The 17,738-nt window shown below is 38.9% G+C and overlaps 1 protein-coding gene across 2 annotated transcripts; it reads left to right on the top strand.

The window, feature by feature from the left end:
- Nucleotides 1–907: 907 nt before the first annotated feature.
- Nucleotides 908–15,203, top strand: LOC127417259 (teashirt homolog 3-like). 2 transcript variants are annotated; one of them, XM_051657135.1, is made up of 2 exons: nucleotides 908–1,441; nucleotides 11,735–15,203. In XM_051657135.1, the coding sequence occupies exons 1-2, from the start codon at nucleotides 1,402–1,404 to the stop codon at nucleotides 14,689–14,691; spliced, it is 2,997 nt and encodes a 998-aa protein (XP_051513095.1). In that variant the 5' UTR covers nucleotides 908–1,401; the 3' UTR covers nucleotides 14,692–15,203. The 2 variants fall into 2 exon arrangements, with proteins under 2 accessions (XP_051513095.1, XP_051513096.1); XM_051657136.1 differs by lacking the exon at nucleotides 908–1,441 and adding an exon at nucleotides 7,079–7,100.
- The last annotated feature ends 2,535 nt before the right edge of the window (nucleotides 15,204–17,738 follow it).

The raw sequence follows: 17,738 nt of genomic DNA, 5'->3' as shown, positions 1-17,738 counted from the left end.
GGTCGTGAAAGGAGTCTCAATGTGTGTGTGTGTGTGTGTGTGTGTGTGTGTGTGTGTGTGTGTGTGTGTGTGTGTGTGTGTGTGTAAGTGCGGGGGAGATGAAGGAGCTTTTCAACCAAAATTTAAATAAATGTAGGATATTATAGACATTGTTTGAGGTTCTTAACTGATTTACTTTAACCAATGTCTTTGTGGTAGCATGTACGGTGTATGTGTGGGTGGGTGGGTGAGATGAGATGAGATGAGATGAGTGCGAAAGAGAGAGAAAGAAAGAGAGTGAGCCCAAGGATGCTTTTCAATTGAAACTGAAATCAATTTAGGATATTATAGACATTGTTTGTCATTCTTATCTGATGTACTTAACCAATGTCTTAATTGGTTATTTTGCTGTGGTAGCCTGTAGGGCTCTTTGAAATAACTGAAATAATTTGGCGAAGTGATATGGAACCCTTATGCGGTCAAGACCTGGAACTACTTCATAGCTGTGCGTTTACTTGAAAATAATTGCACACCTTAGAACGTCCATCAACCAATCAGAATCAAGCATTCAACAGACCCGTGGTATAATCAGTTATTATTCTAAACTAAATTGTCAAAATATACAATTACATAAAATATTTGATTTCATATTTGACTTTAAACATCAGAAATAAATGACTAAGTATGATATGATACCACATGTATTGTATACATTCTGTAAAAAGCGGATGACACCTGGGACAAGTTTACTCCAGGGGGCTTCTGGCCCCAGGTGGCGGGTCATCTTGCCCCAGCAGTGGGATAAGATGGTCCCTTTACATAATTTTTAATTTTGTGCATTGACAACAAAATTAGCAAATGTTTCTATTTATCTTCGGTGATGCATCATCATCATCCTGTACATATATCTATAAATGCACACTGACCTTAAGGAGGGCGTCTTCCCCCAAACATAAGTCAAACTGATGTCTTTGACCATTGCGTGACGTCTCGCTGTTTTGTCAACGACATGAGCGTTGCGTTTTTAAGACGGTGTGGCGAATTAAAAATAGTTGAACCTTTTTAAAACTCGTCTCAAAACCCAATCGTCCGTCTAGCTGTTTTTGAACGCAGGAACGCGTATTGTGTGAACGCCCCCTCACTCTCTGCGTTCGGGGAGAAGCCGTGCACTTTTGAGTGACGTGACAAACTCGTAGCGAGCGACTAGGCGTTTGCTGTTGTGCCGCGGCACGCAGTTCTCATCATCACTCCAGCGGACGGGCTCTAAACAAAGAATACTGAAGACGGAGCATCTGATCTTTCTCGAATGCCGACTGTGTAGTGGCGTAGCTTTCAGAAAGGTGACACGGCTGACTGGGAGCATATAGTTGAACATCGTACATCAGATCCGCGTTCATAGATATAGCCTATATTTGTGCAAGAATGCCGAGAAGAAAACAGCAGGCGCCGAAACGTGCTTCAGGTAAGTAAGTTTGTAACATCCGAACAGTTGAATAGATTGTATTAGATGATTGTAGGCTACTCGTTAGTATTTTTCTTCCTCTTGTGGGATTTCTACCTTTAAATCATTATTTACACCTCGTTTGCATTATATTTAAATAAAAGGGCCAATATCTTGGGATAACTGCTTGTAATTGCCTGTATTTTAATAGTTAACACGTTTTCTTACTACTCATTTGAGTTATACTCGTCTTTAGTTCATGTGGTAGAACTGTGAAACACTCCTAACTTCTTTAAAGAGGTGGAAAACATTGAAACCACCTTCATTTTAACTAAAACGTCATCTGTCTGCTTAATAGAATAGATCCAAACCTATTATTTGAAAGAGGAGGAGTTATTGGGCGTTTTATACATTTATAGCAGAGCTCTTTGTAGTAGAGATACAAAGCCATTATTATATGTGTGTGTGTTTGAGGGAGAGATGATGTGGAGTTTAATGGAGGGGTATGGCTTGCTCTGTTAGACTGGCCTGTCAGAACAGCTTTGTCTCATGTTGGATTTAATTGTTATCCTTGTGACAGCCTCATCCATCAAAGGCTTTAATGGTCAATCAGAGCAAGGCCATGTGAGTGCTCTCCTTCTTTTTCCCACAAGCCTGCCTGGGCTTTTATTTCATCAGTATGCTCCACCAATCTACACTCATGCTCATGGACGTGCTATAGACAGAGTGGTGACTGTGGTTACAAGTATGAGTTTATGGTTTACAGGTATGAAGACATTTGGTGATGTGGTTGACACTTGATATTTGGAGGGTATATTACAATACATTAAACTTAATCACTAGCCTGGTCTTTAAGTGTTGATAAGCGGTTTCATAGTAAGTAGTCTTTAGCAATACACTTAGTTCACCCATTTACTCACCCTCATGCCATCTAAGACGTGTGAATTTCTTTCTTCTGCAAAACACAATTGAAGATTTTTAGAAGAATATCTCAGCTCTGTTGGTCCAAACAATGCAAGTGAGTGGTGACCAGAACTCCGAAGGTCCAACAAGGACATAAAAGCAATCCATACGACTCCAGTGGTTAAATCTATATCTTGAGAAGCGAGATGATAGGCGTGGGTGAGAAACAGATCAATATTTAAGACATTTTTTATTGTAAATCTACACTTTCACTTCCACATTCAGCCACCTACTGGTTGGGGCTGATCAAAGGTGGAGATTTAAAGTAAAAATTTACTTAAATATTGATCTGTTTCTCACCCTCACCTATCATATTGCTTCAGAAGATTTGGATTCTTCTAAAAATCTTTGTGTGTGTTCTTTAGATGAAAGAAATGCTTACACATCTGGGAAGGCATGAGGGTGGGTAAATGATGAGAGAATTTTCATTTTTAAGTGAGCCAACACTTTAAGGTTCATGCAGATCTCTAAAAGGTAATATTTAGCATTGGCTAATTTGAGCACATTTAATTAGCTGTAAACTTGATGGATTCCTGACAGGTGTAATGATTGGAGATGACAAGCTATGCGTCTGTCACCAAGTCATTTTAGGTTTGTGCTTCCTTGATGTAATCAAGTTGATATTAGCCACTCCTGCTGGCCTTTACTATCGCCTTAACCCAATTTAGCACCTTTATGTGACAAATTAGGTTTTGGTGCCTGTCTGGAATCTAGATGATCCAAACCATTATTATAAGGAGACAAACATGTGGAACCACCTATGATCTTTCTGAAGAAATTGATGTTTTCATCTGTCTTTTAGGATTTGAACCATATTTGGAATGACAGATAAGACATCAAATCTATTTTGAGAGTTGTACTTTGCTTCAACTCTGTAAGTTAGATCTGTCTCTGTCTGTGTGTGGGTAGATAATGTGAGTTAATCGGACATGCCTCTGCAGATCCTATGGGTCATCCTGGCCAAAACCTTCTCACAAACGTCTCAGGCTCCCACACAACTTTTGGGCGCAACTCCAGGCCCTGCAATTTCTCTCTCTCTCTCTCTCTCTCTCTCTCTCTCTGAGGGTCAAATCAGTAGATGTCAGATCTAAGGTGTGAGGCAGGTCATCCAGACAAGAGGCCATCAGTCATGCATGGATGTGTCGCAGGAGCCGGGTTTGATGGTGGCAGAGATGAAAGGGCAGGAAACCATAGAGGCCCACCATTCCCTAATCCAAAACAGTGTCAACATACCTCTCAAGCCAGGCATGCCTGTAATCACTGCCAATGGCTTGAAACGGCTGGATCCTCATTGATTTGTACAGTGGCTGAACTGTCTTTTGGACAAAAGATTAACCTAATCTTACACATGCCTGCATGCACATTTCACACACAGTGATAGGTTGGTGGGTCAGGTGTTATTAATTGATAATGTGTATTCTATATCCTAAATTTTAAACAGTCATGGGGAGTTTGTGGTTTACTTCGGAACGGTTTATGATACAAGATCCTCAATTATGTTCTTACAGTGTTGATGTTCTGACATTCTTAGGGACCATTCGTGCCGAATGTGAAAGGCACGCAATGGTCAAAAACATCCATCTATGCATGCTTACATAGGAAAACAATTGGAAAAACAGCACTGATGGACACAAAAACCCGGTGTGAAGGGACCCTTAAGCATCAGTTTGTTCCCATTGTGATTGACAGATATTTGTGGTTTATACAAATCTATAAAAGCCAAAAGTGATATGCAACTCTTAACTCAAACAAAATTTAGTGACTTCTCATTTTTTTTAAATATTCCATTTGGTCTTTAAAATTGCCTATTTATTTATTAAATTTTTTACCTAAAGGAATATTCTGGGTTTAAAACAGGTTGAGCTCAGTCGACAGCATTTGTGGCATAATGTTGATTATCACAAAATGTAATTTTGACTTGTCCTTCCTTTTCTTAAAAAAATAAAAATAAACAAATAAATAAAAAATCTGGGTTGTAGTGAGGCACTTACAATGAAAGTGAATGGGGCCAATCTGTAAACATTAATATACTCACTGTTTCAAAAGTATTGCCACAAAACATAAACAGTATGTGTGTTAATATGATTTTAGTGTGATAAAATTGCTTGCTTACCTTTTCTGTGTAAAGTTATTTGCAATTTTACAACTTCATTGCCGTCACGATGTGACACCGAAAACCCTGTAATCCTGGTAGACGATTTAAACAACTTTACAGCTCAAATAAAACACAAGTTTTAACAGAGGAATTAAGGTATGTGCTTTTTTAACGATACACATTTCTACCATTGTGCCACAAATGCTGTTGATTGCACTTGTATTGAACCCAGAATATTCCTTTAAATGGATTACTACCAAGCTAAACTTTCAAATTCATAACTGACTAAATAAGTAGATGCTTCATACTATCCTAACTCTCAAACAAAGTGCTGCTCTTTGTGGTTGTAAACTTATATGAATGTTACTCTGGTGTGTTCACAATGAAGACATCAATCTTCTGTTAAGAAGTGGAGAATCCATCTCCTTTCTCATGGGAGGTGGCTTTTAGCTTGTGGTCCATTTTAGAAAAATTAGTCAGTCTGGTCCTTGGGGGTCCAGAAACCAAACCCTGGTGGAGAAGATCAGCACAATGCCAAACCGTCAATTACCCTTTCAACAGAGCCGTTAATCACACTGCCACCCTTTACTTCTGGCATCCTGACACATGTCATCTATCATGTAGGCTTTCCGAGACGCAGAGGGAGGAGAGAAAGAGGAGAAATATTGTTCAGATTTTGACAGATAAGGGAGAAAATTGGGAAGAAGTCGACAGAGATGCAGGTCAAATGTTTAAAAGGAAAACAGGGCTGGTGCTGGAAAAGGTTTGCCATGAAACTAATGGAAAGAGACATAGGCGAGAGAATTCAACAAAATGTCACACTGCTGAGTTAAGCTGTTAAGTCATTAAGTCACTGAAAGCCATATTTAGGTTGAGACCTCAGCTGATGACAGATTGAGATTTATTAAGTGTTGAGCAAGTAAAACGGTAAATGTGTTCTAATTTAGGCTAATGCATGCTAATTTCTACCTTAGTGAGATGTTGTAGTGAGTGAATTAGTATTAGGAAAGTCTCTTTGCTCTGCACATTTCAAATTGTATAACCTTCTAAACTTGAGATGGATTGCAATGGTCAGTTAGTTGTTTAAAAACCGACTAGTTGATTAGTGAGGTTGAGTAGTGTTATATTTATATAAATTAAGGCTGTCAATTTTTAATTGTGAAAAAAATTGTGTTAAAAAAAATTTGCGCAAGTAATCACACCAATGTAAAAAGAAACGGAGCAATTCAAGCTTGAAGTGCCACCTCCATGTCAGTAAACGCAGTTCCAGCTGTACGGATCTTATTCACAGCAGCGCCATCTTTGATTTTTGATGTGAATGACAACAAAGCTGTGAGGGATAGACTTACAATCTCTTCATGGGCTGTACTGCAGTGTAAAGAGTTTTTGGATCATTCCGCAGTCAAAACATTGAAAAAATATCTTTCCAAGAACATTCAGTAAACAAAAACTCCAGACAACATGAATTGAAAATCAGATGTGATCTAGGAACTTTATACCGTTTGTGAAGAGATGGTAAGTCTATCCCTCACAGCCTTGTTTCATTCCCATTAGAAATCAAAGATGGCACTATGTGAATAGACAGTGACTCTCAGCAGTGTAGACAACAAACCAACAGCTGATCAAAGGCAGCCAAACGGAGCACAACAGAATGCAGGGTACTTGAGACGCGTTTTTTAAAATTTCAAACTACATTTAACTTGACACAGCATCCTAAAACCACAGCATTTATGGCTAGAGACACTGAAAACCAGTGAAACGCAACCGCAGTGTGATGCACCAAAAGCGTCCTTCTGACTTACAATATGTACAGATGGGCCATAAGAATGTGTCCTTTGAGAACAGCCCAAGTCTACCTTGGACAGATTGACAAACTCAATTGCAAAAATGGATTGCTGTGGACAGTAGGCCAGTGTTAGGCTTATGTTCAATGGTATGTAAATAAATCAAACAATATATTGACTTCTGAAGGCACCTTTTGTATTGTTTAATAATGGTTAACTTGTCTGCCACAATAATGTCAATGTCTTTGAATGTTGCATCTTGCATACTCCTCTGTAAAGCACCACTGCTTACAGCCATACACTTTCAGAAGAAGGTCTTTGGCAGTTGTGTCACAAGTTGTCAAAAATTGTTTTTAGTGTGTCCCGTAATGAGCATCACATTTTTAAGACTTACAACTTTTAAAAACGCGTCTTGGGACATTGCATTCCATCTAACCGTTTTTGAACACAAGAATACATCTTACGTAAATTCCCCCTAAGAAACGTGACAAATCGAGGTCCAGTGAACTCCTTAAACCGATTAGCCTGTCTGGTGAATGTTTGAAAATGTTGCTTTGCACATTTCTATGCTAAACCATGTTTTTAAATCAATCAAGCAAGCAATCAGTCAACCATCAACATTGTGTTTGTCAGAAATTCTCGTTTTTGTGTGCATCTGTCTTTGTGTGTGGGTGTGCACACATTTGTACATGCTCACATCTGCGCATTCCTGTCCGAGCTTAAAATGACATGCATCACTCAAGCTCAGCTGGCCTGTAAATGAACTCTAGCTTTCTCTCCCACAGCTCTACCCCTGCCCCGTGATGGATGCTCCTTTAAAGAAAGAGATTAATGAGAGGTAGGCGGTTTAGGGGACCATTTATCACAGTGAATATTATTTGGACGGCTGCGTAAGCCTGTAACCTGATAGTTAGAGAGGCATAGACAGAGAAAAGGATCTTAGATGTCCTCTCTATGATGGATAGCTTTGCTTTCTCTCTGTGTTTGTTACGAGACACCAGCTGTCCACCGGGTGGTCATTGTCGGACAAGATTGGGAGTTTGGTATTGCATCCCCCCAACTAACCCTTCTAATATTCTCGGTGAACTCAACTCCTAGTTACCGGAAGCTTATTAAGGGAGGGTAACATGGGGACAAAGCCTTGCTTGAAAGGGTGGGATTGATTTTTTTTTTTTTCTTCCTTTTCTAATGTTGGTTTTTGCCCCCTACCTTCCCCACCTTTTCCCTGCAGAGCAGAATTATGAGTGCCATCCATCTCACTGAGTTCTTTGATGCTGGGCCATCGTCTCAGCAGCTGCTGGCTTAGATACACATAGAATTGTTGCCAATCACTCTTGGCAGCTGAGGCACATCAGACACACTGTTGTCAAGGGGAAAAGGAATCAAAGGCACACAGAGTGATAATTAGAGAGATATCTGCCCTGAAAGGATGTTTTTGGTCTATGGAATTCCAGTCAGCAGAGACTATTTGACTTTCAGCATTTACTGTAAATAATCAGTTTTATGTTTTTCCAGCAGAGAAAGAGAAACATTATAAAGAGGTTACAGGACCCAAAACAACATTTAATGGCCACAGTGATTTTTCTTTCTTAATTTAAAGACTGCCCACTTCGATTGGAAAGATTCACTCTTTGCTCGCTTCATTTGCAGTGAAGAATAGGCTATTTTTGGCATGGGGACACTATCTTAACATGCTGTTTGAATGTTGGAGTTTTGATCAAAGGCTTGTGTGTTGGATATTAGCATGGCCTCAAGCAAGAACAATTCTCACAGTTAGCCTCAATCTGTATCTCACTAGGAGGTTCTGGGTGACTCATGTGAGATGTAAAAGTACAATATTTACAGAAAGAAGCCTTCAATTTAAGAATCCTTAAATTTAGCAACCACTTTCATGTCTGTACAAATGCATGTCATAATACATTTATAGGGTGTCACTACAGAGTACAAGTTGAATATCTGGGTGATATTTTATCCCAATGTCAGAAGAAAGAAATAAGTAATAATTATAAATTATTTTGCTATAAGAAAAATCCTATCCGTAGGACCATTTTAAGATTTTTTAAATTTTTTTTTTTTTGTTTTTTTTTCATTTTGTATTTTAACATTATTTTAATAACAATTAAGGACATTTTCCTGTCAAATTCTTGTTACTGTAATGCTGAAAAAAAATGTGTGTATTTAAATATAAAAATGTATTACTGTATGTTTTTAATAATAATAATGCAGTACAGAAGAATACTGCATTACAGTTTTACAGTTGCTGCAGTACAGTGTTACAGTTGCTACGCATTACAGAAATGAGAATCACCACTGAAAATGAGTATTACAAAAAAAGAAAAAAACATAAAAATGCCCAGGCCCATTGGAGTAATGAGAATTTGCAGTTTAATTGTTATGAAAATTTCAATGAAAAAAAAAAAAAGTTTATTTTGATTTTTTTGGTGTTATTGTGACATTCACCCAACAAGATCTCTGTATGTAAGATAATTGATTTCTGATTTTCGCTTGCTGATAGACACAGAATTTTTTTACAATTTAGAAACAGTCAAAATATTTAAGTCACTTTTAGTACAAGGCAGGTATGATTGGATAGAGGATGAGATGCACATTCACAAATATACAGCTACCATAATCATGTGGCTAACCTTTCTGCTGTTTTACGGTAATCAAATATGCATACACAATATACAGACTCTATACTTTGTAGTTGATGCTCAGATTTAAATGTGATCTTTGCGGTTTCTGTCTGTGATGTGAGGGGGTTAATGACTGGTCATGTTGAGACAGATATACTAGTTACATAAATCAAACAATGTGGGTGCCACTAAAGTCTCCTGGCTTTTTGTTCTGCTAGAGCTTATTGCACATGTCACATTTTATTAGCTTAATAAATCACCTTGGCTGTCAATCAAGCCTTTGAGAATAATTTGTTATGGTAGTTGCCTCCTGAGATGGATTATAAATCATTCAAGGTTAAAGATTGTGTTCAAATGTGGTGGGACAGGGTTTTGACACACACAGATACAAATTCGAGTTTATGGTGTCTTCTTAGGTGTCTTAGGTGCATGTCTTCTGAACTCACCCACACCCTGGATTTTTATGAAGTCAGACATGAATATATCTGGCTGCATGACATGCTGATGTTACAAGTAGAAAATATAAATTGAGTGGGTTAAAGTTGACATACTTTTGGGGTTGTTTCTTTGATATCTATTTTATATATCGCTTGGTTTAAAATAATGTTTTAAAAACAGTTACAGTTTTAGTCTTCAGGATGTGTTGTTCGAAAAAAGCAATTTGTGAATGTGGACCCTCGGTTTGTTAACGTAATTGTCTCCTGTATATGAGAGGATAGGAAAATGATCATGTCATTGTAGTTACACCTGGGTCACCCTCTTTTTGAGCTGCTTTGAAGTTCATGCCAAATCAGCCTGTACAAATGACATCTTTTGATCAAGGCTGTCGGGAACGATCATAGGAGATTGGCAAGTAATGGATACCTAGTGACAATCCAAATCTACAGAGTGGATAAGACTGGCCTGCACCTGCCAGTTATCCTTTAGAGTCCCCAATCCCACAGGCCGCCTGGCTGACAGCCAGTGAGAGGCTAAATGAGGGAAGCGCAGGCCTGTGAGATTGTGTATTATCATTCGAAATGAGAGCTATTTGTGCTTTAACACTCCTTGTCAAGTCTGTAGTAGATCTTGAACAATAGAGAAAGGAGTTAGGGGCTGTTCATTCACTCGATAGTGAATATTTCTTCAATAGTTTTTCTATGTAAACATGCACCAGGCTGTTGCGCTGCCTCATGCAGAAGTGCTTTGCTTTTAAGATGCCATGTCAAGTTAAAAAGAACTTCCATATGAACTTATGAACTTTTTCCATAAGCACTTAACCAGCCAAAAAAAAAAAAAAAATCTTGTTGCACTTTACTCTGTTTAGAATGCTACTGTTCTGATGCTAGTGAAACTTTGTAATATGGCACTTTTCGTACCACTGTCTACTTAAGATGATTTGCTTATGTTTTCCTCTTTTGTAAGTCGATTTGGATAAAATCATCTGCCAAATGAATAAATGTAAATGTAAATGTTAAATATAGCAGCAAGCAGCAATGTTGGGTCCACACAAAGCCAATATTCACTTAAGGCAGAAGTACAACTTTAAGACTAGGCTGGGAGGGATTAACAACTATAAACATAGCTAAAGACACACACCAAATTTGGAGTCAGCTGCCTGCTAAGATAGCATACCCTAAAGTGAAACCAGAAGAAAAAGAATTATTCTTCTAGGCTAAATGGTTCAAAAGTTATCAGAAAAAAGAAAAGTGAAATTTTGAACTGGTGGTGGTGCTAGAGGCTTGTTCTGGGTGACCCCATGGTTGGTCAGAGGACTATTGAGACCCACCCCAATAAGTGTGCTGAATTTTACAACTCCCCTCCAAACGGTTCTAGGGGCTGCTATAGACTTCACTGAAAGAGGAATAATAATAGTAATAATAATAGTAAAACTAACAGATACAGTAGGTGCTTTTTCTGGGTGTGGCCCCTAAAAACATGTCTCAACACACAGGGATCCTGTTCTATTTGTTGTGCAGAATCTAGCTTTTTAGCGCAATAATAATACATTTGGTCTGAATAGCCTCTTATCGTGCTAACATGCACTTGAATCGCACATGCATCAGCACACCATGTTTGGTTGTAATTCAAGGCCTGCTGTATTTACAAGCATCTTACATGTAAAATGTTTTCTATTTGACATGAGCAACATAATCACAAATGTGCTCACAAACAAGAGTGAATAGAATTGAACAAAGTGGGGGGGGGGGGGCGCTATGGCTTTCAAGGGGGCATTTGTTCCACTTACGGAGTCAGAGTGACAGTGTCAAACTAGCAGGGGACAGGCTGTCAGGAGATGGGATCGTCAGTCCCAGAGGATGGTGGTGGATGGGCTCTTTTGAGGGTGTGAGGGCAGCTGGCAGGGAGAAGGGCGACCATGTCCCCTTGGATTTGTCATATGGAGGTGCTCGACCAGACACCTTTCTTGCAACACGTCACCTGTCCATGGTGAACGGTCGTCAGGTGGGATTCAAAGTGACAGGTGGCTTATGTGCCGCCATCTTATGTCATTCCCCTTATCCTCTCAATCTATCTGTCCACCTTTTCCTTCTACTTATTTGTCTCTTCATATCTGCACAGGTGTGTCGAAATGTGGACATGTGAAGAGGTTGGCCAAATGGTAGCAGGTGCATCGTGTAAATAGCTTTATTACGTATATGCTAAACATCAAACTATCAGATGAAGAGCCTCTGATGCTCACTTGACTAGACTAAACTTGTCTGTTGGAAAAGATCTGGTTTCTTGGTTCCAAGTATTAAAAAAATGTCTGATTTATAGATGTAAGAACACCATTTTTGTTTACCACTTTAGTGGTGCTTATGTTGGATTTTAACATTTGTCTCTTTTCCCCCTCTAGCTTATGATTCAGAGAATGTTAAGGAGACCACCACACAGATTGATGGCATTGGAAATGATTACTCAGTGACCAAGAAAAAAAAACAGGGTACAAATGACTTGGAACAAGAAGTCAAAAGTCCAGTGGATGAACAAGATTCTACTACTGCTGAGCTCTCAGGTCATGATGTTGACAGTGAATCTCACATAAGTGAATATAGTGACCCCACATCAGATGCTGAGAGCACCTCGGTCAAAAATCAGGAGGACACCACCAGAGACATCTTAAAAGATAGCTCTGAGGACTCAGTATGTAGTTCAGATAGCCTAGAACAGATGAAGGCTATTTACAAAAGCTTCCTCAATAATCCTTACTGGTCCTTGCTGAGCTTGAATTCATCTCAACCATATGCAGAGGAACAGCCTGCCAATAGCAGCGGTAGTAGTAGCAACAATAGTAGTCCTGGTCGCAACTCCAGTGACTGGCACCAATCTGCTATTGCAAAGACATTCCAACACATGTCTCAGAAACAACCAATTGCACTTGAGCCAAGTCTTTTCTCCACTGTCCAGCTCTACCGCCAAAACACTAAACTCTATGGATCCATCTTCACCGGTGCCAGCAAGTTCCACTGCAAAAGCTGTAGTGCATCATATGACACTCTACTTGATCTCACCATTCACATGAACGAAACAGACCATTACCGTGATGACAACCATGAAAGTGCTAGCAAGGGCGCCAAGTCCTGGTCCAAGCCACGTAAGCGCTCTATTTTGGAGATGGAGGGCAAGGAAGATGCTCAGAAAGTCCTACGTTGTATGTACTGTGGGCACTCCTTTGAATCCTTGCAAGACCTCAGCGTACACATGATAAAGACCAAGCACTACCAAAAAGTACCTCTGAGAGAACCTAGAACAGCAATTGCTGCTAAAGTTGTCTCTTCTTTCAGAAAGAGGGTTCCGGTGGAGTTGAATATTGGAAAATCTCTGCGCACCACAGAGCAGAGAAGTACCAATGGAGGACAAGCCAGTGATATTTTTCAGATGTGTTCTGAACACGCTTTTACCAACAAAGCAGACTTAATAAATCAGAAGGGCACTCGCCGAGGTATGCAACCAAAGTCACAGAACTTCACATGTATGGAGTGTGGAATTTCACATGACTCTTTGCAGCAATTGAGTGCTCACATGATGTTGACCGGTCACTTTGTCAGAGTCACTCAGTCATTGAAAAAGACAGACAAGCCCTTTTTAAAACACAAAGTATTGAATCCTCCAAAAAATAAGTGTGAGAGGGTTCAGTCTGGTATGCAAAGTTCCTCCCCTCTCTTAGCAACAAGAATCAAGGACCCATCTTCTTGTCCATCTCCAACAACCAGGGATGTCAAGAATAAGATTCAAGAAATAACATCCCTGAAAGACAACGATTGCAAGGAGTCTGCAAATGCGAGTGATGCCATGGAGAGATTTGGCATCTCATCAAAATGTGATTACCTTACTGAAGAGGATCTTAAAGAGAACCCTAAAATGGATTTTGATATTCTAAAATCATTGGAGAATACAGTCACTTTGGCCATTAACAAAGCACAGGGGGGTGCCCCGAGCTGGGGGGGTTACCAAAGTATTCATGCAGCTTATCAGTTACAAAACCATCTAAAACCTTCTCTGCACAACTCCTCTTTGAAACAGTCAGCCAATGGGCAAGAAGTCCTGTCTTTAGGCAAAAGTCCACTGGTCACTCCAAGCATTCCACCAAGTGCTCCCTCAACCACAGTTAATAACCATGAAGTAGATGAATTGGAGAAGGTTACAGATAATGTTGCAAATGTGGAGGAACAAATGAAATACTTTAATGGGCAGGGATCTGTGAAATGGAAATCACTGGAATCAAGCTCCCCAGTTGAGGTCACTGAGGGTAACACAGGTGAGAAGAATACTCCAAAGCACACTCAACACTCTCGAAAACCTCCAAATTCTATTTCAGATCTGTATGATAATACTTATCTACTATCTGCCCACCCTGAGCCCAAACAACCCTCTGTCAGTCCTTTAAGTGCCCTTCAGTCCGTTATGAATCTTCATCTGGGTAAAGCTGCCAAACCGGTGAGGCCTGTCCAGGACCCTATGAGAATGCTTCTCAGGATGAGCAACAGCATGGAGGAAAGGGCTGCACTGGCTGCTCCATCTGGACAATTGACGAAATTTAGCCAGTTACATTCTGACTGCCATGAAATTTACAGAGACCAACCAATAGACTTGTCCAAAGGAAAAACTGAAAATTGTCTTAAGGCTGCCACTCTTCCAGGCAAAGCATTGAGTTCCTCCACAACTGTGAGTGAATCAGCTGCTTCCAAAATATTTACACCAGTCAGTCCTTTGCATGAAAATGCTCTCTCGGACATATCAGACTTGCTGCGTAATCTGTCAGACTCTCAACTTCTAAAGCCTCCAACACTTTTATGTAGGACAGAGCAGTCAGAAATTGAGGGCTCTCATACTTCAGATGAGGAAGAGGATATGTCCATGGTGCACAAACGTAAAGGTAGGAAGTCACACTGGAAACCCCAGCATTTACTGATTTTGCAGGCTCAGTTCACTTCCTGCCTCAGGCAAGCAGCTGATGGAAAGTATGTGATATTAGACTTGAGCTCCCAGGAAAGGATAGTCATATCACATGTAACAGGTCTGTCTATGACAACCATTAGCCACTGGCTGGCCAATGTGAAATATCAGCTGAGACGAACAGGCAGAACAAAATTCATAAAGAACGTTGACACTGGGCACCCAGTTTTCTACTGTAGTGAATGTGCGACACAGTTCCAAGCTTGCTCAACATACATCTGTCACCTTGAGTCACACCTTGGGTTTAAAATGAAAGACTTGGCCAAGCTTACTTCTCCTCCTGAAAAATCTCTGCTTCCTTCTGTACCACCTGCTAGAAGAGGTCAAGAGCATCTGCTAACAGTGCCAGCACTGTAAAAATCCAGTATTTACGGTGTAATGCTAAAACATATATACCAGGATATTTATTGGATGTTGAGATTGCACAATAGTGTCATAATCTAAGGATTAATACGCAATTAGTTATGCATTTTTAATAAATTAATAAACACATTTGTCCTTAAGGGTCGGCTGAGCACTATGGTCATGGATGTTATCATTGTATTTTAACATTTAAAATATGTTCAGAGTTTTAAAGGTGGCTAATGCCAGACACTTGGTATAAGAAACCTATTATATGTAAATATATAGGCTTTAAAATTCTGTCTTAAATTGCTTTTCTTGCTATTTGGGTAAGCTTCTGTTCTTAAATGAAAAGACTATATTTGTACATAGATAAACTGTAATGTTATAAATCTCTCTCTCTCTCTCTCTCTCTCTCTCTCTCTCTCTCTCTCTCTCTCTCATGTCCCTGTGCCAATGGTTTGTTCATGCATAAAGAATTTGATTTATTTAAATTATATGATTAAAAAATGGATTAAAAGTCTTAAGGAAGTCTTAAAACTTTTTGTGTTGATACAAATCACAGATTTGCTTTTTTTTTTACATTCACATCACATCTGTTAAATTTAATTCTATCAAGATTCTTTAATCAGGCTGTTTAATTAGAAATTTTTGAAAAGCCTTGATTTAAACCATTTGTTGAATGTTAATACATTAAATGAGAAGGCATGCCATCTATATTGTTAAAAAGTAAATTCAGTATGTTCAGTATTTTCTTTATAGAAAAACAAAAACTGCTATCTCAAATCATTGGCCTCTATTAGACAGACATTCAGTGGAGCCTGATTTTCTGACTTCTTTCAGTTTGAATTTTTTTTAATTGATGTACTCCATGTAAAATCATTGATACCCTTATGTCAGTATTCAGTTAGTCATAAAAAAAAGTGTCAATAAAATAGTTTGTCATGGAGAGTGCATCGTTTGAACAGTCAAGTTTTAAAATGTTAAAATGATTAAAGGTTTAAAGGCATAAAATCTTAATTCCTCTTAAAGGGAGATCCATTAACTCTTAGATCACTGTTTTGACCAAGTGTTAATGGCTAAGGCATGATTGGGATGGTAAGGCTGTTTCAATGCAATATAGGCAGATACTGTAGAATAAAATACACATTGTTGTTTTACATATTCATTGCCTTTTTGTTTTGTGCCTTTGATACGATGAATTCAGTGGGGATAGTCACGCCTCAGTGGTAATAAAATAAGAGAGAGAAGTGCTCCCTGTCAGAGTCACACCAGCCTATGTCATCTCTCTAATGAATATCATCTAAATTGCTTTGTATATCTGAACAGTTTGGATGTCAATCTAATTTGAGTGCATGCAGTGATGGGATGGGGCACAGACTAATGAGAAGAGAGTTACGTTTGACACTGCAATAAGCTTCAACCTGATCAGACAAGTTTCAACAGGAATTCTGACACATATGCCATTTGAAAAAAAGTTAAGATATGAAAACAGTTTGCTTAGATTTGATATGAAACACAGTACAGATCGTACCAGCAACATTTTCATTATTTCTTGCCTCCTCTGATAAGTTGGTTGTTGTAATAAGAAAATAAATTATATGTAATCTAAAAAATAATTGATCATAAACATTTCAAAAAGTACAAATTAAATTTACACATGCTCTTGTTCCAAACTTGTATGGTTTTCTGTCTTCCGTGCAATGAAAATTAGTTGTTAGAATGACAGCCTCAGCCCCTTTCACTTTTATTGTATGGATAAAAGGTGCAATAAAAGTGAATGTGGACTGCCTATCTCCTTTTGAGTTCCAACAAAATATAAAATACATTTTGGGTGAGAAAATGATCAAAAATAAATTCTCATTTTTGGGTGAACTATCTCTTCAAGCTCTGTTGTTTAGAGATGTAATTTTCAGTGTTCCTCATAATTTTTCATGGATAAACTAAAAATAAATTGATTATTGGGCCAGCACAATCTTCATCTCATCATGGCCTCTTGGAAATCATGTTCACCCACTACTTCAGTGTCAGTTCCTATTGTGACCAGACTTAAGTTGACGTGACAGTTTGCGACAGCTCTGGAGCACTCATGGGACAAGTCAAGTCAAGTCACTTTTATTTGTATGGCGCTTTTCACAACACACATTGTATCAAAGCAGCTTTACAGAAAATCATGCTTTAACAGAAAATGAAACTGTACTATCTATAAAGTCTTAGTGTCATTGTAAATTGTGTATAAAAATAAATAGTTAAATAATAATTGTATTTAGAACTCAAGTGAGCAAGCTGAAGGCGACTGTGGCAAGGAACACAAAACTCCATAAGATGTTGGTAAATGGAGAAAAATAACCTTGGGAGAAACCAGGCTCACTGTGGGGGCCAGTTCACCTCTGGTTGCATCATGAATATAATGCCAATATTACTTATTTATGTGCAATGCAAGTCATGGTTTAAAATTTGAAAACTAAGTAAGTGTTAAGGGCCAGTGTTTAAACAAAGATTTTGTAAGAACTGTAAGATTAATGACTGATGTCTTTAAAGTCCATCCTGGATTAACTGCAGAAGTTCACATAGATGCATTGTCCTTTGTTAGTCGGATGATGAAGGCTTTTGTTTGCAATTAATTGATAGTCTATGTATTCCATTTCAAGAGTGTATTCCATCAATAAACAAAGGTGATGCAGGCAGAGATCAATGAGGTGCATTGCAGTTCAGCCAGAGGTCATTTCAGTGAGGTTTGGTGGGGTCCATCCTAAATCCAATGTTCAGGCAGTGGCATATGAAGTATCCGATGTCTTACAGTTGGAGTTGGCATCAGTTCATCCTCTGAAGTCCGTCTTAAAAGACAGAAGTGATGTCTGGCTAGCACCGGATGTAGTTTGTCGTCATCAGTCAGCGACATGTAACAGTGGAGTCTGACTCTAAGCAGGAACGGAGCTGGATCTGGCCAGCTCTGGTAACCTTGGGAGCCAGACATCACTTCAGTTTAGACAGGGAAACAAATAGAATAATATTAGTGTAGATGCCATTCAATTTATTACAGAGTTATAGATTATGATAAA

Source organism: Myxocyprinus asiaticus, chromosome 26, assembly GCF_019703515.2.
Source record: "Myxocyprinus asiaticus isolate MX2 ecotype Aquarium Trade chromosome 26, UBuf_Myxa_2, whole genome shotgun sequence".
NCBI lineage: Eukaryota > Metazoa > Chordata > Actinopteri > Cypriniformes > Catostomidae > Myxocyprinus > Myxocyprinus asiaticus.
The sequence above is the reverse complement of the archived record's forward strand: the minus strand, read 5'-3'. Positions and strand labels throughout refer to the sequence as shown.

What these genes read in the sequence shown, in the direction of transcription:
- LOC127417259 (XM_051657135.1), top strand. Translation starts at nt 1,402, where the DNA reads ATGCCGAGAAGAAAACAGCAGGCGCCGAAACGTGCTTCAG. An exon ending in GGCGCCGAAACGTGCTTCAG is followed by an intron (nt 1,442 to 11,734) that starts GTAAGTAAGTTT and finishes TTCCCCCTCTAG; the next exon opens with CTTATGATTCAGAGAATGTT.